The 22,411-nt window shown below is 34.0% G+C and overlaps 1 protein-coding gene across 1 annotated transcript in view; it reads left to right on the top strand.

Moving 5' to 3' along the window:
* The window catches only part of LOC118184049 (BPTI/Kunitz domain-containing protein-like), a 48,305-nt gene extending 26,718 nt beyond the window's left edge, over positions 1-21,587 (top strand). The window contains exons 3-5 of the mRNA XM_035353683.2: positions 22-237; positions 15,219-15,449; positions 21,419-21,587. Of these exons, the coding sequence (XP_035209574.1) occupies positions 22-237; positions 15,219-15,449; positions 21,419-21,441 (470 nt within the window). The 3' untranslated portion in view covers positions 21,442-21,587. The remainder of the gene's footprint in view (positions 1-21; positions 238-15,218; positions 15,450-21,418) is intronic.
* Positions 21,588-22,411: the final 824 nt, after the last annotated feature.

Here is a 22,411-nt window from a genome sequence, read left to right as displayed (position 1 = left end):
TAATATTTCTTTCTGTTACAGCAACCATTCAGCCGTACGTTCGACCATCTTACGAGAATATTCCTCAGTGCTTCCAGCCACCTGAATCAGGTCTGTGCTTGGCGTATTTCTTGAGTTATTACTACAACCCCTCAACACGTACCTGCGAAACGTTCGTATACGGTGGTTGCCAGGGAAACGCTAACAGATTTACCACCTTTGAACAATGCATGGCAACTTGCAATGGAACAACCGCAAGTAATGATTACATCTTTTTATTATTAATTATTATAAGTATAGTCAGTCTCTCTTCATGTTTTTTAGGTATTACATTGGTAAAATATTTCTCCATATAAAATCAAAATTGTACTTGCAAATGGAAGCAATTAAACTCGGCTACTGCCATGGCGATTATGTCAGAATTTTTAATATCCTTTAAAAAACTGAATTGGAAGAGTGTCGGTGTAACATTTATCTATATATTACAATATTTTCCCATTAATAATGTTATCTCAGAAAACCTCTGCTGTCGATATTAAAGGTGGCAGCAAAATATGTTAAAAGTAAGATAATTTAAGTTCTACTTCTTCATTTTCTGAGGACTTAATTCTTAAATTGTTCGGCCTTCGTGATTTAAAATCATATCAACTGTTAGACTGAAATCGGCACATCGTGATTTACATTGTAACTTTTTTTAATCATAATTTTTTATATTTTCTCATTTTGTAATTTAAAAAATGTGTTTAATTTTTAATAAGAAACTCTTTGAAATGTTAGGCTATAATCTGAAATTTTTAGATTGTAATTTTTTTATTTATATTAGTTTTTCATAAATCAATTATATAATTTCTTTTTTGTAACCTTTCAGCGTATATTGCCTTAGGATTAATCCTCAAGAATACAGTATAAATATAATAAATGTAATACTGGTTTTTCTGGGCATTACTGCATTGTAACGAAATTCTTCTAATTCATTAGAGATTTCTCATAATTAATAAGGAGAGATTTTAAAAAACTCCAGAATTTTGGCATCTTAAACGAAGTGAAGTAACAATGTGTAAAGGTTATATGGGGAAAAACTAAAATTGTATTATGTGGTTGTAGTCTAAGGAATTACTGCATTACACTGCACATGCGTTTGTGGTTAGAACGTTTAGCTATTAAGTGGAATATCAAGGGTTCGAATTCTAGGGAGGCTACAACTGACTTTTCACGTTTCTTGTTCTTTTTAAAATGTCTTGTTCTTTTTAAAATTAAAAAGCCTACTTATCTTTACAGTAGCTTCCGAACTGAAATGCTAAAATGAGCATTTTGTAATAATGTGGTCGATGATAATTCGTCCCAATTTGTACTTTTCTTACTCAGTCTCTAGCTCTCTCCAGTTACCATTTAAATAAAGAAGAATGTAAGGAATTATCAAAATACCTTCTACATATTCTTATGGTTAGCACGATACCTAGCAAGTGGAAGATCTGTGCTTCCAGTCACAGTGTGGCCTGTGCTCGCGTTTTCTTCGGTAAGCCAAGTGGTCTTTTTAATACTGTTAAATAAACGTATAAAATACGTTATGAATGTTCATCCTTAACTCCTATAAATAAGGATTGTGACATTATTTTTATCACGTAGGAGTACTAAATTTCTGCGGCAACAGAACGATTTTATACCTAGCAAATGTACCAAATCTGTGGATTTAAAAAAGTGCTAACATTTTCATTAATAAACGGTATTTAATTAATTAAAAGGTATTAAGATATGTTAAAACATTCATATATGCCGAAAATTTAAAAATATTTTAATCTTCTACCTATAGTTTTCTGATCTTAAAAGTAGAACACTGAACGTAGATAAGACACTTTTATTTTTAACTAGCTATATAGCCCCTCAACCTCTTCTTATCCAGGTAGCTATTATATGGCAACTGAATTTAAAAAAGCATTCAGATGCTATTAAAGCACAATAGCAGCAACATCAAAAATAAATAAACAAATGGGATAAATATGCTTCACATTATAATAGCACGTATTTGAAAAAGGGATATTATCACTATTTGTCGTGCCAGCATAGGATCAAAGCATACATGTCGTAAGACCCTAACAAATATCTGCCTACCTAATTTATAAAAAGAAATACTTTTATTACTTTTTCTGATGATACAGACGTGAATTTGAGATAGTAATTTTTGATAAACAGATACAGAAATCTGAAGTTTTAGGGAGTATAAGTATAGTATAGGAAATATCGCGTGAAGCGGAGAAACACAGCAGCGTCTGTGGGTAATTATTGAACATCCAAATAATTTCTATAACTATACACAAAAACATTATCAAAATAACAACTTATATTTCAAAATAAACTTATTAGAATTGTACATAAAAAAACGCAGAATGCATGACTGAGACCGACCGTATGGAGGGACCGCCCAGTGGAAGAAAGATGAGAACGCTTCACATTTCCCCCCCCCAATGGTGGGCACCTGCCTATGCCTGCATCGACCACTACTAAGGCGAGATGTTTTATTATGGAGGCACCTAATAGGTGGGCCACCTTTGCCTGCTATGAAGGGACTGACAATTACATCAATGCCTTCTCCGGGATTCGAGCCCGAGCCCTTCGGTATCGTTTTCAGGCTCCCCTAACTACTATACCGTGTGGGCGGCCAGAGAACGCTTCACATTCTGCAGCGGATTTCTTGCTGGGACGGTACGCGTCCCAGGAGCTCTATGTGCCCGGTGATGGATATTGAGTTAGAACAGTAGCGCGACGGAGCAAAACCTATAAATCCAATAGGCGAAACTTGTGCTCCGTGCACTTTTCCCTGACCCTGTTCGGGCCATTTAATGAGTGCGTCATAATTTCTTCTCTATGTATTGTTTTGGTTTCCTTCGTAAATTTAGCTGTTACATTTACTTTATCATCAGTGCTTCTTTCCTTACGAAGCATATTATTATACTCAGCTCAGCAGCTTGTGTTTTGTATGAATTTTATTACAAATGGAAATGAATGCTTCTTACTAGCATTTTTCCTTAAGTACTGAAAATTCGAAAGACCTTAGCGTACGAAGTCAAAGGCCTTAATTACGCCTACCCTTAGGCATCCTCAGATGTAATTATAATTCACTTAAAACTATGTCCAAAACGAGGTTTCGAGTTCATCTGGGTACTAAAAATGCGGGTTTTAAGTAATAGTTAAGTGCCATCTGCATTTTCATTATGTGTTAGCTGCTAAACACTATTATAAAAATTACTTCAGGCGCTATGCACCTTAACGACTGTTAGTATTTCGCGTTGGTATGATATGAAATGCATAGCTGTCTGGAATTCGACATCTCAGAATTTTTTAAAAGTGTGCTAGTTATTCAAAAACGTGTGTTTATTTAGAAACACCTGTTTATAGGCGTGCCTTCCCTTATCAGTTCAAGATGCATTTAAACTGACAGTTTCAAAATCGTAGAAGGGAAATATCCTTCTATTGCCTACCTAATGAAATTCAAAGAAACTTGAGAAAAGCTTGAAGAAACCAATTATCGATCTTGTGATAATCATAACAAAGATATAAATTGTAACTGCATGTTTAACACGAATATTCATTATACTTATTAACATTAATATTTGTTGAAATAAATTAATGGGTCGTTATTAAAAATTAATTAAGTTTGAATATGTACAAAAGAACATCTTGTAAAATGTATAAAAATGAATTCAAAAATTTACTTCCTTTTATATTTTAATCTTTATGCTGTTGTTATATTTACTGACGTTAAAGATTTGGGACTTTCTAAAAGAATGGAATGATAGATATATATTCAGGAGCTTTAAAGCTGCTAATATTTAATTTTAAAATAGAAAATCACGACTTATTTAGTATTTATGAAATTTATTAACCTACTGTTGTTGAGACTTAGACGCTGTTGAGACATAGATACGCACACAAATTTTACCGAATGAAATGTTTATGTGTCAGTTATCATCGAAAATTCTGAAGCTCGCCAATGGCTGAGTAGGTAAAACCGTTGAACATTGTCAATTTTTCCCGGAAAACGAGCGTACCAAATAAGGTTTTTGAGTTTCCCCTCACGTGCAATACAAGCATGGGCCAACATTAAAAAGTTCCACAACAAGGCATCCTCTTGAGGCAGAATACCAAGGTATGCTTTGGCATAATTAATTAATCTCTAGTTGAGAATACTGAAAATTGGTTTGCTGCTTGCATTTTTAAGCAGTAAAACGTTTTTACTTTCTTATATTTATAACGTGAATAGAGCCATTTCGGCTTAGAAAGGCCTCATCGAAAGCATCCTTCGCAATAGCCTTCGATAACTTTACCATAATTCTCCAGTTAACCAAAAAACATTATTCATCGTGCTCATGTTAATCCTTCTGTGATATTATTTCTCAAAAATATTATTCTCTATTACCCTAAAAGAAGAAAGAATTCTGCTGTGCACTCAAAGAAGTTACAAAATACATAATTCAGAGAATGAAACGTAACAATATTTCTTAATATTTAACGCAACAATATTTTTTAAGTCAAAGGCATAACAAATTATGTACCGTTGTTGCATTTTAAGTAAATAAAACAACACTTTGATTTCAGTGTTCATGAAAGAAATAATTGATATAGTCTGTTTCCTATTCATTTGACTATAAATTACTATATTCACTTCCCGTTCCATTCATGTTTGGAGCATTTCTAATTAGATACCAGAGAAAACACTATTTATATAGATTCGAAAGTTTGATAGCATTTTTTATTTTCAATGGTGGGCTCTCGCCGTTTGTAGGCGTCGGCCATTACTGAGGCCATAAGCGGTGGTCTCTTTATTATGGAGGCAGATAATAGGTGGGCCATTGTTGCTTCTATGAATGGACCAACAAATTGCATCCATGCTTTCTCTGGGATTCGGACCCCAGCCTTTCGGTACGTCAGTCCGAGTCATTAACCACTTCCTTCCCAAGGCGGCGGTTTGGTAGAAATACACTATAAAATATAGATATATCACTATAGCAACAAAAATGGTATCTTAACATCTATAGCTTCTGCAACACCGTTGCTGCCGCAAAATAGCCATAAATTGGTTTGACCCATTAAAACCTAATTTAGTAATATCATCGTTGCAAAGTAGTTGAATTTGATTCTGTTGCTGATAGAAGTTTTCTTCATCACGTCATCGAAAGAAATTTCTACATCACCTGCAACGCACTTTACCTGTTAGTTCAGAAAAAAAAGGAGCCTCATAAAATCAAAACTGGAAAATTAAACACTCGAACTGATCCGCTCTGCGTTGCACAACGTTCAAGGTTAGAGTCAATGGAACATCCTCTTTGCGTAATGTTGATCAAGGATGGAGACCTGCTCACCTCGTCTCCGTAGTAGGGAAAGAGACATTTGCTACATAGGTGGGAAAGAGACATTTGTTACATAGGTGGGAAAAAGAGGAGTGCTGAGGTCAACCACCTGTCAGACAATGGTAACAGAACCTTACAGAACTTCTCGTTTGATAACAGAAGTTCTTGCTTCTGCATGTGCAAGTGAAAGTTTCATTTTTACTTCAGTTCGCAAATTATTCAACCTACGCGAAAGTAACAGGTGTCCTAACAGGTCAATGGCGCAGAGTTTGCAAAACTCTGTTTTGCGATATATGTGAAGGTTAAATGGTGCGAAATATTTTTCTGAAAAAGCATTGCGTCACACGGACAAATTTGCTTTTTGCAGTCTCTTTGTAAAAAAGGGTAAATCGAATTTCAAGAATCTCAAACTGAAAGTTGCAAGATCATTTGCATTTCCTCAATTTAAATGTTAAAAGAATCTCCGATGTTATCACGACTTTTTCTTCGAAAGCGACACTGTTATTCTCGTGCTTCCTTTCCGCATTACTTATATGATGAAAATGTCAGAACATTTATTTGTTTTCGAGTTTAAATTTGAATAATTCTGAACAGAAAATATGTCTACAGGATATTCTTGCACGCAAAAGAATGTTTTATCTGAGTATTTCTTAGAACAAAGAGTTGTAAAATAGTCTGCTCAGCACTTAATTCTTTTTCATTTCAAGCTATGTAAAAGTCTTCAATTCTACTTCCATTGAATACCGCGAAGAGAAGAATTTTGTAAATTATAGACAGTTCACCCGTGTCTCTTCAGTAAAATGTTTTACACTTGTATTTCTTCAGCAACAGTTTCTTTTGTATAGCTGTTTTTCTCTACTAAAGCAGTTTTTAATTGGACAAATACAGAAATCTGCAGTACTTTTAGAAGCGTAGTTAAATAAATAACACAGAAATGTCTCCTTTCCAAATTTTATGAAATAAACACTTACTCGAATTTCGAGTTTTTTATAACTTCTGAACTTTTCTGAACCTTAACCACTCTGTCATTGAAATAGCCCTTCCATTGACAGAGTGGTTAAGGTCGCTGAATACTACCAGTTCGAATCTCGGCGAATAAGCGAGCGGCATGTTGGATTTAGTGGTTTTCCCCATGTGTAGTATGAATTCTTGTCAGTTTCTTTTAGAAAGTCTCCTACAAAGTTCCTCCTTTTTTAGGAAAATTGCCTTAATGTGCTCTGCCATATTCAAATAACTTAAAATAATCTCCATTGAAATAAAAAAGGAAAATATATAAGCCTATGGTAACCATACTTCGAAATTAATTTTTTATTCTTTTCAGGTTTGTTTCGGTTTATTTAATTACCGCAAAGCAGTCTAGGGCTATCTGCCTAAGGACAGGGATAACTTCGTGAAGAGCTTTCTGAGTGAAAGTGGCTCGTATACACGTTATACATGGAGAAAACCATGAAAACCTGTTTGCCCCTGCAGCCTGTTTGCCGGGATTCAAAGCCCGGGTCGAACTACCAGCGTTCAGGGACTGCTCAGCAGCTGGTGGGCCTTGGTGTTTTCAGGAAATGTAATTCCCAGCTTCACTTTTGATTTTCTCCGGTGCAACAATATTTCTTATTTATGAATACGTGTTACAAGAATCGCACCGACATAAAGAGTGTCTTGTGAAAGGACGGCAGGTGTAACATGCTGTGTTTGGGAGATTAGAAAAAGCAAAGCACCATTGAAGTATTGTTGTTACATTGCTTTGCTTAGGATATATGCAACTTCAAAGTTTTGTCTGCCGGATGAATAAAGGTACTACGATGCATTGCCCATCGGAATGTTTGTCATAGTAAGTGTTCAAAAGTTTTGATGTCAGTGAAACCGGTATTGTATTGTTGCATAGTGGACTACCTAAGACAATCAAAGATGCCTGACATCGCCCGCATGTTGTCGGAGTAAATGCGCGCTGTAAATTTCTGTCAAGGGTTCCTTGTATACAATTGATTTCAAAGGTCGCATAAGATGAAATCATTGAATTTCAAGGTTGGCAGATGAATATCAAGAAGAATGAGTCATTGGTATGTATACCTTCATTTGACTAGCCGAAAATGATTTTGCAATCAACTAAGAGGAAAGAAGCAACTCAGCTCAATTCCAACGCCATTTTATTATATCTAATCTCACAAATGCATCATGTAACGTATTTTTTAGACACTTTGCATATTAGCAATAAAATGTATATCCGTGTGTATAGCCTTACCATAGTTTGCATAAGCAAGGCTGCTGACAACGTTAGAGAGTTTCCTTTCTATTGAAATGCATGACAGAACGAAGAACATAACTGTAGCTTCAAGACTTGGTACATTGAACTTGCGATTACAAAAATACAGATTATAACCACCCAGACGGTACTGTGGTTAGGAGAGCCAGACCGAGATACCGAAGGGCCCGAGTTCGAATTCTGCAGAAGGCAGGGATGTAAAAATTGTCTGTCCCTTCATAGGAGGTAAGCGTGGCCGCCTATTACGTGCCTCCACAATAAAATGGCCACCACTTCCGTCCTTAGTAGTGGCCAATGCCGTTATAGGCAAGTGCCTGCCATTGGAATAAAAAATAATACGAATTACCCCAACATCTTTAAAAATAAATAAATATATAAATAAATAAACAGAATAAAGAATGATTCCGCACTAAATCTAAAATAACTTTTATCTTTGTTCTATCTGATGTTAGAAAAATTTGTTCTCAATTACAAATGTTCATGAGAATTATCAGTTCTTAATAATCTGAAAATGTTGGTGAGAACAATTAGTTGAGCATATTCTAATTTAAATATATTTTGATTACATTAATTAACCATACATTTATATTAATTATCATATACACAGTGACTGCTTTTATGGTGTAAATAGTTCAGTTAATAATTAGAAAATCCATAGTTTGAGTATCGACAAAAAGCGCTGTAGATTTTTTCACCTTTTCGATCCCCCCCCCCAAAAAAAATACGAAATAAACCTTATAAATCCCTACATTTTTGATAAAATAATTTATGCTATCTTTTTAAAAGATGAAAATGTTACGCCATTTGCTCACGTCTTATGCCAAAATTATGAAAATTAGCTGTTCACTAGGCCTCGTCGAAAATAAAATAAAGATCTTATTGCTCCTGCAATGGAAACATACTAGAGGAAGCGTGGATCATAAATGACATATAGCTTAATGCAATGTAAGGTGATGGCCCAGCCAATATCACGATCTCTTTTATGAATGCGCAGTTTTAAGGGAATAGTTGTTGGGATAAGTCCTTATTCATACTCTAACAGATAAGGAAAATGACTATTAATGCTAAGACCTGAAATAAAGTTAAGAAATTGATCAATTGCTACGAGGCGAGAAGAACTGATTTATTTTTATAAAGAAGCCTCTGCCGACGTAGAAGTAACGGCACAGGGTTTTTTGAAAATGCTTTCAGCGTTCAATGATTTGCGAAGCATCGTGGCATATCAATGTAAGCGAAACATTGTGCACAAGTAGCTGAAGAAACAGAAAATTTTTACAGAAGTTCGAGACCAGGACTTTCGAGGAGAAATTAATTGCTCAAAAGGAGCTAACAGAGAAGTAGGGAGAAGAAAATGAAGATGAAACTACGTTAGGCTACTTATGCCAATAAAATGTGTTAAGGATTAATAACGTAATAACTTTATATAGCATTCGCCATATTTTGAGAAAGGGGAAAAGCATTAATACGGGAGTAAGAAAGAATATGAAAATTTTTTCCTCAGAAATAATTGAAATTCTATAAAAGTTTTATTATTAACTCTTCTAAGACCATTTCTAAACAAGATACCATTTATATTAATCAAAAACTACGAGGATATTATTTCGTATGCCATACAGCATCATTTTTGGATTACATGCGTCTTCTGTGCACGCTTGTGTATTAATTAGCAGTTAGTTCTGGGACATTTTAAAGGACTAGCATTTAAAGGCTAGCGCATCGCGCAGCTGCACCACTGGTCCGGGGTTCGATCCCCGGACCAGTGTTTGAGCAAGGTTGACTCGTCTTTCATCCTTTGAATGGGTCGATAAAATTAGTACCAAAATCGCTTGAAGACTAAACACCGGGAGGTCCTGCCACAAGCTGACCATTTACCCAAGGCATATGCTGATGCACCCCGGGGCCCCAGATTTTCGGGTATGCAGGCCGTGGCCCACTAATGCTGTTACGCCACTGAGTTAAATTAAGTATATTTATAGCTGCGTACACTATCAAAGATTACCTACATATATAATCTGTCTTTCAGTGAAATACTTAATAATATAATATAGAACAGTCAACGTTCCGTTGTAAAATAAACTTTATTTTTCCAATTACAAATTAACGTAAAATTTCGAGGCCTACCTGGTCGTTAGGATGGTTACTGAGCCAGCTGCCATATTGTTGGGCACAAGCTCGAATCCAGAAGAAGAAATGAATGTGGTAAACGCATCATTGCTTCTTGGGAATATTTAAAATTCTTCGAGCGAAAATCCTGTCGAACGATTTTGTCGAATTATAACTGCTGAATAAGAAATGGTAGGTATGAGATCTTCGTGTTTAGTCCTCTCCGGTGGTTTCTCAATAAAAATTAGGATGGTGATGGGTCAAGTTGTACGTAACCAATTAAATATAGAAACTCTTGGCCAACGACAGCCATTCTCTCACCCCAGCCATGAGATTCTTCCAGTGGCCTTGTGTTCGAGTGTGGAGGATCAGCAGCATAAGCTTTAATCATTTTTCAACACGATTAAAGCAAGCAGGATTATGATATTTGGTACTTGCGTGTATTAGTTGCATCTTCGACTCATTTTGTTTTCAACTGCAATGGATTAATATCGCACTGAATCAATCGACGGATTTATCAGATTTATTTAAGCTATGAATCTATTCAACTTAGGTTAGATTTATCTGGATGTAAAGAGCTCCCGTATTTATTATCGTAATCTGTCAATATTAAAAGTTAAGGTTATAAAATTCTGACAACAATATAACAATTAATAGTTCCACGTATCTTAATTTATCATATAATTTAATTTTTAATTTCAGCCCGAAGGCGCTTTTCCAAACCATGAGGCTTCCTGAGAACCTCGTAGGAGGGCGATGAAGATTCAGAAACCTCAAAAATTGTGTTGCCCACATCAGAATCTCTTTCATAAAAATGAATGGATATAGGCGCACTTAACGCCTTCCTGAAGAAGGAACGTGAGAAGTTTAGTAGTTTGCAGGAAAGTGTAGTTTAGCAAAATGTACAGTAGATTTGTTGAGTCTGTAGTAGAATATAGAGTAGTTCTTTTGAATCTGTAGCAGAATTAGAGTAATTCGTTTGAATTCGTAATAGAATGTAGAGTAGTCCTGTCAAATGAATTTGTAATAGAATGTAGAGTAGTCCTGCCAAATGAATTTGTAATAGAATGTAGAGTAGTCCTGCCAAATGAATTTGTAGTAGAGTGTAAAGCAATTGAAGTTGTCTACTCTTTTGTATGATGTAATTTTGGGAAGCTTTTAAAGGCTTCTTGCTCTGAAAAAATAATAAAATTATGAGGCTATCCTTTAATATTGACTTGCATTTTATTTACTTTTTAGATGAATCAAAATTAAGTGTCGTTATACTTATTTTATTCCTTTTCTACATTTTTTGCATTTAGTTATAAATCCAATCGAAACCTATTTTATAGAAGTGGGACGAAATATTTTTTGAATTAGAATCCTAAATGTTTGTTGAAACTCTCTACTCTTTCAAAACATTGAAGCCTCGAATCTTTCTAACAAGAAGGAAGTGGGGGACTTTTACTAAATATTATTTAATAGTAAAATTTTATATATACAATGGCAAATAGCTGAAGAATGCATATTTTAAAGTACACTTCTATATTAAGAAGACGCCAATGAAATTTAGTAAATGCTTAAGTTTTGAATCATGAAGTCATCTTACTATCATTTGTCAAAAATTATTTAGCTAATTGTTCATATTTTTTGCGTTTTTCATATCTTTAAAACTCAAAGCAGGTACACAGAAAAGAAATATTTCAGGAATTAACATGGATGAAGATTAAACACGAAACACTAGTTTCTCTTTAGAAAATTAAGAATGTCGCACACAGGGCTGGCACGATGTGATATTGATGGTTGAGATCCACTGAAATATGGGTCCATACGACAGCATGGACGAACGCCAAAATGCGTATTCAGCCCGGGATTTTCTTCATCCGCAATTTTCATTTCCTTAACTTCCATCTAAATCTTTTTATGCGATTTAAAATTTTAAAATGTCAGTTCAAAAATGATGTCTGAAGAATAGCATTGTTTCTGCATCCTTGTATAAAATACCCTTAATGTTTGAGCTCACAGGTTATCATTAAAGGGCAACTTAAAAACCTGGTTCGACAGTTTCGATGATGGTCTGACACAAGTCCCTCTTATTCAGGAGTAAAAAAAAAAAAATAATGTGTTTCCCTCTCCACTCAGCTTTTAAATTTATTAGAAATATACAGGTATTTGCTTAGAATTTCTTCAGAAATTTCTATAAACAAATTCTTAGTGGTCCTTTCAGCACAAAAATAAACAAAAGGAAATAAAGGATATTTTCGGAAACAGAAATCATTGATGATATGGGGCAAATGGAAGGGGAAGAGAAAGAAAACTATTTTAGTAAGTATATTTAAAATAATGAGAAGAATATAAGAATAAAAAATTTACTTTATTAATGTAAGTGAAATAAATAATAAGAGTAATTTAAGCAATCTAATTTCAGAAGCAGAAACAAATTTTCTTTTTCAGTTTTAGCATGAGGTTTACTTAACGAATCCTAACTGAAGCAACAGTAGAGCCATCTAGTAGTTACATCTAAAAGTAGAACATTTCCCATCGTAAAATTTACTTAATAAACCTAAAGAAAAAGGTTTAGGTAGGTAATAAAACTGAATTATACTAATAAATTCAATTCTCACGATTCAAGTAAACAAAAATTGAGGAAATAAATTCCTTTTGACAGTGTTATGGTTCAAAAGTATTATCCGACGAACCATCAACTGAACAGTAGCGATGCCATCTACCGGCAATATTTTGAACTAAACAACGGTTTAATTTATAACCAAAGTAAAGTTTAATTTATGAAGAAAGAAGAAAAATGTCAATTCGTCAATAAAATTTTAACACATTATTAAAATTTACGTAGTTCAGTAAAATTCAGGTTTCAGAAGTTTCTCTGGCGTTTAGGAATATTAACTTATCAAACGAATTATGAATGTTATCGTCACGAAACTGCTACTAGTGCCATCTACTGACTAAATTCTGAAACTAAAATGTTTTCCATTCTAAAGTTTAATTTATTTTATTGGTAATGGTAAAAGAAAGACAATAAAATTTCAAACAATACAATTTATAGTGAAAATATTGACATAATAATAAAATGCACAGAATCTACTACAACTTTAACATTTTACTACGTTAAGAGTTATACAAAGCAGTTTACAACAACAGTACTGCATCTCAAAAGCGCCTAAGCCTACGAAAACTTAAAAAAAAAAAAAAATATATATATATATATATATATATATGTATATATTCAAGATTAAAAAAACTTAATTTTAGGTTAAAATATAAAAGTAACAACTGAAAAGTTTGAAAATGTTTTGACTCGAGATGCCCTTATAGGAACCTCTTTAAAATATTCGCTTAGTTGCGGTACGCTGCCATGCGTTTTCAATGTAGTTTAATAACTTGATTACGTGGGAAGCGAAATTTTTGACATTTAACGAAAATTTCTCAGCGTAGGATTTATGTTTTCATTTTGGAGAAACTTTCACAGGGTGGTATTCACAGAAATGATTTCGGGAAAATTTCATGACAAAGGGAACTATGTATTGACGTTTGGGAAAAAAAGAAGAGAGAAAGAGAAGAAGAAAAAAGAGGAGAGGAAAGCAAGAATAGAAAAAAGTATTAAAAAATTCAGATTTTAACGGTCGCCTAGAAGGGCTGTTTTAAAGTTCAATATGGTTTATCATTAAAGATTATCAATTGAGGTGGCCCAGATGGAATAGCGAAGAGCGAAATTATAGGATACTTTATAAATATACATTTAAACTAACAGGGGAAAGTAATATATCTTAATGTGTATTTCAAACGTGATAAAAATATGTAACGGAATTCTGTAAAAATATTTAATTTTTAATTAGATATATCACGAGATAATTTTTATTTATATCACATTTTTGCTTATGTCAATCCGTTTAAAAGGTAAAATAAATAAATACAATTTAATTTTTTTTTTAATCCGAAAGGTTTCAGATTGTAAATTACGTCCGAAGGGGCGTTTTCTTATGTGTTATTTTTATTTATTAAATATCATGTTCTTCACACTTAAACCATAAAATTTAATTCAACTGCAATATTGCAAAATAATTTTTAAATCAGCATATCTTTAGAATTTCTGATACACAGTCTCGTCCGCTGGAGATAAAATTCCCCCCACCCCCGTACAGGTGTTGACATTGCTCACTTTGAAATCGTCGAGTTTTTTAATAAAACATTCGTTAAAAGTTTTACAAAACATGAAATAGATAATAAACAAATTCCAAATTGGGGCTTCCAGATGCCCATAGTTGGGTGGAAGCGTACGCTATTCAAAATTTCATGGCTCTAGGTACCGTCGTTTTATCCCAGTGAGAGAAACATATATACATTTATGCAGATTCTTCATTAAGTAATTTCTTTAAATATAATGCAGAGCGATAACATTTGGTGGCAACAATTTTAAATAACGCATTTACAATGAACGGCATTTAAAGTGAATCAATATAAAATCGTGTAATAAGCCTTTAGGGCTGTAATAAATGATATTTTTGAAATTATGCATTACGTACTTGTTATAGATTCATTTTTAAGTAACTCTTAAAATATTTATACATTATATGTAGCCTCAATTTACTAAACTGGACTTAGTTTCCATGTTAAACTGCGGGGCGATTTATCATCCCGTCTTAACAGAACAACTACAAATTCAGATGAAAATTTAAATACATTTATATCAAAGCTTTAAATAAAACATGTGCGCAGCTCGTTCTTACAGAACGATGTTCGCTGCCTGAAAAATTTCAGATGATAGAAAATGTAAAGTAAAATTTAAAGTAATTTAACGCTGAAAATTCATAAGGCAAATCTGAACATGTTTTGCCTCAGACTTTACTAAATATTGGAGCAAACTCGACTATCAAAAGGCTAACGCCGGTATAAAGTAGTTGCCAGAGCCAGGCGAGGAAATATCACGAAGGTCAGCATTGCAACTGCATCCTAGTGGGAGATGACGAAAGTAGAATTGATAGTACGACTAATATAATAAGCTGATGAGTTAATTAATGTAAATTTTCAGTCATTTGAGTATGAAGTATAAAAAAAAAAGGTACAATATGTATATGATGTGATTTTGATTCACATGTACATATATACTATTTGCGCGTTTACTTTCTGTGTATCTTGTAGTTTGTACTTTTCATTTTGTTTGTTACTTTTTATCCGAATAATTTGTTAATTAAAATACATAAACTTGTTTTTTTGATGACCATTTTTATTTATTTATTTATTTATTTTGTTCGAGATACATTTCTCGTATAGCATGGGTTTAATTCTTGCCTTATCTCTCATATTAAAACGAAAAAACATTGATATGCTACTAAAAAATACTTTTTTCGCATTCAGGTGTCTTAAAACAATAGATAAATCCTTTCAAGTGTATAAAATTTTAATTGTTACTGTGAGACTTTTTAATACAAACTGTTGCTGTTATAAATAGTGAATGTGCATGATGAAATATTATAACATTAAGAAACTCACATATAACGTATAGAAAGCGATTAAGTTATTCTATTTGTTTCTTTTCGAAGCAACCATACATTTCGAACTCATCACTGAGAGCAACCCCAGTGAGAAAGAAGTGCAAGATCCATGCACACTTCCAGTACAGACCGGTCAATGCAGAGCTGCAATGCCCAGATTTTACTTCAATGGCGAAAAATGCGAGAACTTCATCTACGGAGGATGTGACGGAAATGCCAACAATTTTAGAACATTAGACGACTGTGAGAAAACATGTGCTCCTAGTTTCTCAGAACAAAGTAAGCATGATTCATCCACCACGTGATTCCCACTTTAAGTACTCAGAAATACAAAATAAAATGTGTTGTATATGCATTATTTTTTTTAGAAACCTAAAATTCTTTTACTTATTATTCTTCAGCCTTTTAAGTTTTTGAGGGAAATCGACTTACAGGAAAGTGGTAATGTCCATAACATAGTAAAATGTTTCAAATATTTCTTTTTTAAGCTTATATACCCTAAATACTGTTTTCCGACTGTTAGATATGGTACTTACATTTCGTCTGTTAGATATGGCAGCACGTAGAACATATGACAATAATCGCTTATCTCAGATGTATATCTGCGTCAAGGAAATTTGAAAAGTGTCGTTGTTGAGAATAAAAGCTGTTTGGGCTCGCTGCATGAATGCTTTCCCGAAATTTCCAGTGATTAATGTAAATACTAACTTCTATCAAAGAAGAAGAAGTAGGTATCTCTTTCCTTAGTGCCTACCAGTGGCCTTAGCGGTTAAAAATTGCTGCAATTTCTCGTAAGTTCTAATCCGAGCAGAACGGCCTGGCTGTATGGTCGGTTTTCGCCATTTTGCCCACGTGTAAGATTATTTCAAGCCAGTTTCTCTTACAAAGTCAACTACAATAGCTGAATTTCTTCTGCATATTTTTGATACGAACAAGTATCATCTAAACTTGATTTATTCATGCTGCACGTCGGGAAGTGCGTCAAATCTTCATTTTTAAGTTGTTTTTCCCAAAGAACTAGTTGACATTTGAATGCTTTAATTATGTCAAACATGTTCGTAATGATATAATCTTTTCCTTGTAACGATAAATTTAAATCAGTTAAATGTTTGGTTATATCAACCAAGAAAGATAAATCTTGCATCCATATTGGATCGTAAAACAAACTTACGTCTTGAATTTTCGTTTTTAAAAACTGACATATTTCTTCTTTCAAATCCCAGAATTGTTTGAGAATCTTGGAGCAAGATAACCAACGTACCTCGGTATAGTAGGACAAACCCGAATATTCACTATCTAACTCACTTAAGAAAGCAGTGAATTGACGCTGATTTAAACCTCGAGATCTTATAAAATTTATAATTTTTTTTATATATGACAAAACATTCTCCATATTTATTACTTTCGTGCATGTAACTTCTTGATGTATAATACAATGCATATGATGAATGTTTGAACCGTGAATTTCACTAAGTTTTTTTCTTAATAATGCTACGAAGCCCTTTATTTTCCCGGTCATTGATGGAGCGCCATCTGTAGCTACAGAATTTAATTTTGCCAAAGGTAGATTGTATTTCTGCAGAAGTCCAAAAACACAAGTAAATATATCTTCTCATGTAGTAGTACTAGGTATCGGTATTAGTTCCAGTAATTCCTCAAAAATGTTAAAATTCTTGTCACAAAAACGAAGAAACACTGCTAATTGAGCTTTGCCACTAATGTCCGTGCTCTCGTCACAGGCAATGGAGAAACTTTCGAAACTAGATGATTTGCTTTGATCTGATCACTTAAATTCGCGGCTAAATCAGTAACTCTTTCCGCAACTGTATTTCGAGACAATGAAATTGATTGAAAAGCCTTCACATTTCCAGGACAAACAATTTCTCCAGCTTTCATTAGGCATTCCTTGATGAAATCACAGTCAGTAAAAGGCTTCGAATGTTTAGCTATCAACTCGGACAAGACGTAGCTTGCATGTACCGCCGCTTCACTTTCTCGCAATACTTTACTAAATATGGACTGTTGCTTTTTCACTCCTAACTTGAGCTCTTTCAACTTTTCTTCTCTCATTAATCCTTCGTAATTGTTATATTTCGATTTGTGTTGTTCGTAATGACGTTTAATATTATATAACTTTGGTACATTAATAGTATTATTACATATCAAGCAGATTATTTTATTTTTTATTTCACAGCAAAAATATTCTAATTCCCATTTTACTTGGAATATTCTATGTTCGTCAGCGATTTTTCGTTTAATTTTACTACCACTTGGTTTTGATATAGACATACTGAATACAAAGGGCTGGAATAAACACGGTTAACGTTAAAAAGTTAACAAAAATTTATTCTTTCCACAAGAGATAAATCAAAATGCTGAAATATTTCTTCAAAAGTATTCTAACAATATCACAAAATTTCAAACGTTTAGCAAAAATTAATTTAAAACAGAGAAACTAATTCTATCTCACAGCGAAATCGCTACAAATCAATCACAGCATTAAGTAAACGAACAGTTAGCTAGAACTACAGCTACTACTGAGATGAGTTGTTTGTTCTCGGCTTTTATAAGCTTTATAATTAATTTCTCGAATATACTGGAAACATCTATAAATATCTGGATTTCTGTGGATGGCAACAGCAATTACGAGACATTTATTTATTAGGTATTAAATGCACGCGCTGTTCTATTTTTAACCTTCCAACGCAGCTGTCTTTTCAAAAATCGTCTGCGTTGCTAAGACAACATGAAGCAAATCTAATTACAATTCTAAATAAGAAAAAAACTAAATAAATAAATAACTATGAAATCCGTAACAATATGAATTAAGTAATAATTAATAATAAAGCAAAGTGCATGCACATGCATGCACCAATATATCGTACAAAACTATGATTGGAAAACTGAGACCATGAGTTCGGCCACATTCGGCTATCGGGGGATGCGTACAAGTTCTGAGTGCACGTGTCTCCCAAAAGCTGAAGGTAGCTGAACGCAAGCTACTCACACGCATTTGTAATTTAAGTAGTGTGTGTGTCAGCTCGCTGTGAGTAATCTAACAACACTGAATAAATTATCGTTAATTACTTAGCAGTAAACATTTCATTTTTTTCTTCATCGATATGTTATTTTATTATTATATATTATTATTTGCCGATATATTGGCCGGACCCCAAAAATATTTGTTGTGGGCCGCATGCGGCCGCGGGCAGCGAGTTTGACATCCTTGGACTAGAGTGTAAGAGAGTGATATATAAGGAATACAGGCAAAGAAGTAAAATTGTTCGCAGGCGCTTTATAAGCATTTCAGTGCAATAACCGAATAGTTATGACACAAAGGACGCATTTGGATTATTTTTTACGTGGTAGAATTATCGGCCGTCTGGAATGTGGGCGCACCCAACTGGAAGTATCAGACGAACTTGGAATTGCCCAGAGTGTCATCTCCAGGCTTTGGCAACGATTCCAAGATGATGGTAACGTGAGTAGACGTTACAGCACAGATCGCCCCAGAGTTGCAACGCCGAATGAGGACAGGTATTTGGCAGTTACTGCCAAAAGTAACAGGCGGAGACAGACTTTTCTCGTCATCTCTCTTCAGCCATTCGTACGACAATTTCAAGGCAGACCGTGTACAGACGCTTAGGGCAGATTGGTCTATATGCTCGTAGACCTGTCAGATGCGTTCCACTTACTGCAACTCACTGTCGCCTGCGGTTAGCCTGGAGTAGAGAGCATGCATTGTGGACACCGCAACAGTGGTCTTGTGTGATGCTTTCCGACGAGTCCAGGTTTAGCTTGCAGTCTGATTCTCGCCGGACTTTCATATGGAGAGCACCAGGTACACGTTACTACCAAGAAAACATCATTGAACGATACCGTTACGGTGGTGCAGAAGTGCTCGTTTGGGGTGGAATTATTCTGGGTTCCAGAACTGACCTGCATGTTCAAATTGGAACCATGACGAGCCAAATCTATCGGGACGTCATTCTGGAACAACATGTACGTTTGTATCGGGGCGCCATGGGCGCACGATTTGTGTTTAGAGATGACAACGCCCGTCCCCACCGTGCAAACATCGTAGGCGAATGCCTTCAATCAGAGGATATCACCCGTATGGACTGGCCAGCATTCTCACCGGACTTGAATCCAGTAGAGCACATGTGGGACATGCTTGGCCGACGAGTTGCAGCCCTTCAACCTCCTCCTACATGTCTACCGGAACTTCGGAGAGCATTGCTTTTTGAGTGGTGTAATATTCCCCAAGATCAGATCGATAATTTGATACTCAGCATGCCTAGGCGTAGTACGGACTGTATTGCATCGTCTGGGAGACAGACAATGTATTAACAATCATACCAACCATGTAATATTGTTTTTTTTTTTTTTTTTTTTTTTTTTTTTAATTTGCTCTAAGGAGAAAAAATCGCTAATTTTTTTAATAATATCAAACATATACCATCTTTTTTTGCTCTTTACCTTTTGTTTAATAAATAAGCTTTACAAATAAGTCAAATTTGTTTTGCTTCTAACTCTTCCTTTGCCTGATTTTGCATTATCCTTAATTTATGGACATGAGTGTATATATATATATAGAGAGAGAGGGAGAGAGAGAGAGATGTAATATAATTAACTGCCAGTTTATTTACATAAGGATTAAGATACTTATTTACAAAGCAACAGTCAGTTTATCCTTCATGTCAGAGAGTATGCTCAAAACGTCCGTGCAGTCGCAATGCTCCGGAACATACTGAAGATATGAGAATTTTGATTCTCAGATATCCTGAGGATTTCGTCCTTTAACATCTTCAGTATGTCTGACTTAAGTCGCTACGTTTCCAGGATATGCAAAAATGTCCTGAGTAAGATGCTGATTGTCAAATGTCTTGGAGGCTTTGTCATTTAGCATCCTGGCCCACCAGAGGCCGAGCGGTAATGTCGCTGAACACTGGTAGTTCGGTCCGAGGTTCGAATCCCGCGAACGGGCTGGCTGCATGGGTGTTTTCGTAGTTTTCCCCATGTGTAACGTGTATACGAGCCAGTTTCCCTTAAAAAAAGTCCTCCACGAAGGCATCCCTCCTATAAGGCAGATAGCCCTCGAGTGCTTTGCCATAATCTAATAAACCAACCAAACCATTTAGCATCCTGAAGACATCCGTACTGCAGTTTCAGTGAATTTCCGTTGTCCGTCTTCTAGGTATTTTGATTTTTGAAGTTAGTCAATGATGTCTTGAGAATATAATGACATGTCATCACTCGGAGGGGGATATTAAGGTATATTCCGAGGTGTCCTGAAGATATGGTAAAAAGGACTTTCTTCTCTCAAGGAGGATAGTTTGGAGATATATATGAATGCAATGTTAATCCATAAGAGTTTTTATCCTATGTGGTATATAATGTATGTGCTAAACCTTTATTACTAAGAAAATAATAGCTGTATTTTTTAACTTTGATTTGACCTTTATTATTAATCTAGAATTTATTTTTTATTTTTTTTTTTTATTTATTTATTTTTTTCCTTAAAAGGCAGCTACTGAAATGTCAGGTTTAATAGATTTCGACAGCAACATTTTTCTTCCTTAAATGAATTACTGCTATACATTTTATTTCACTAGTACGATGATGCTTGTTAAGGAAAGGGTTTATTTGTGTGTGAAGGTAATTAATATAGCCTTGTCTTTTAAAACAGTGAAATATAGCTGCTAAATGTATTAATTGATAGCCAGCTTAACTATTTTTATATATATGCAATATTTTTATTTGTTACACTTAACACTCAGCTACATTTGAAAAAGAAGAGAAAAGAACAAATTGTATAAATATTGTTTTATCTTGTTCATAGGAATTTTATGTCGAAAACATTAACGTTTTGGAGGGGGCTGTCGTTTTATAACTCTAGGTGCTTCTAGAATTATTAATAAATAACGTTTCGGAACCAATAAGCTTTTCTTGGCATCAACAATGTAACAAAAACGGTTTGTTTTTGCCATGAAAAAGCTTATAACCCCATGTCTTATGTTTATTTATTTATTTTTTGTTAATTTACTTATTTTTATTTCATAGATTAAAAAAAAACATTCAACAGTCTGTAAGATTGTGTATAGACAATCTATCTAGCCTTAGCTCCAAATTATCTGTGTCAGTCATATGTATTAAAAATGTTTAAATATGTACTATTATGCTTATAAAGAACCCATTTAAGAAAATCCTTATTATACCAACCCTTTTTTTTTCTCTTTCCCCTTTAGGTGGTGAACAACCCATCCAATAAATGCAAGTCTACGATCATTATATCCTAAAACAGAAACGTTTGTGTTGTTTAGAAGTTATTGTTTTGTTTACAAATATTTATTGCAATAATTCAGTCATAAAACTTTAATTTTTTTGTTCTTTAAATAAAAACGTTTTGTTCTTTTCCTTGGTGGTTTCTTTATTAATATTATAATGTTAAGTACATTAAACAAAGAGCAGTGTGACGTGTATTGCTCTTTGAATAATTCTCATGTACAATAAACCCTTACTGAACGCGGATTTGCGTAACGTGATTTCGCATTTATGTGCATTATCTTAAGTTGTTTCCATTTAATTTGGCCAATGATAGATTCTCATTCATCAACACTAAATGTTTGCTAGCATCAATTGTGATCATAAATTATTAAAAATATTTAAGGACTTTCATTGATTAAAAATAAAGCTAAAGAAATAGTATAGATTGCAAAATCAATTAGCGACGAAGAATTTTCAAACATGAGATAAGCCAAAAAGTTAATCGAGAAATGATGAATGAAGAAATGGATGATTTTATAATAATCAGAGAATAAAGGCAGCAATGATAATGAAGAATCTAATTTAATTTGCAAGATATTACCCCCCCCCGAAAAAAAAAGTATAGGAACTGTTTGATTTTGCAGTGGAGATTGACCCAAATCAAGAAAGCAGAGGACAGTTTATGAGAGGCACTGAAATACTCTGCGCTTCTTACCGCGAAACTTGTAAAAAATGACATTAGTCATTGCCAAATAAAAATGACCAGTTTTCTAAAAACTAATTTAATCATATATATGTACGAATAAATGATAAAAATCCTTTCAATTAACATATGTTTCGTTTATTCCTTTTAATGACAATAGTATTCAGGTTTGTTTAAATTATACATACTTTCCTAATTTGAATTAAACCGAATGTTTTTCCCCCATAGAAAGTTAACTCAGTTCTGCTGTATGAGAAACGTAATAATGGCG

Source organism: Stegodyphus dumicola, chromosome 8 (genome assembly GCF_044657685.1).
Source record: "Stegodyphus dumicola isolate Sdum_Otavi_A_Nest chromosome 8, ASM4465768v1".
Classification (NCBI taxonomy): Eukaryota; Metazoa; Arthropoda; class Arachnida; order Araneae; family Eresidae; genus Stegodyphus; species Stegodyphus dumicola.
Note: the sequence above shows the minus strand (reverse complement) of the source record. Positions and strands in the feature narration are given on the sequence as shown.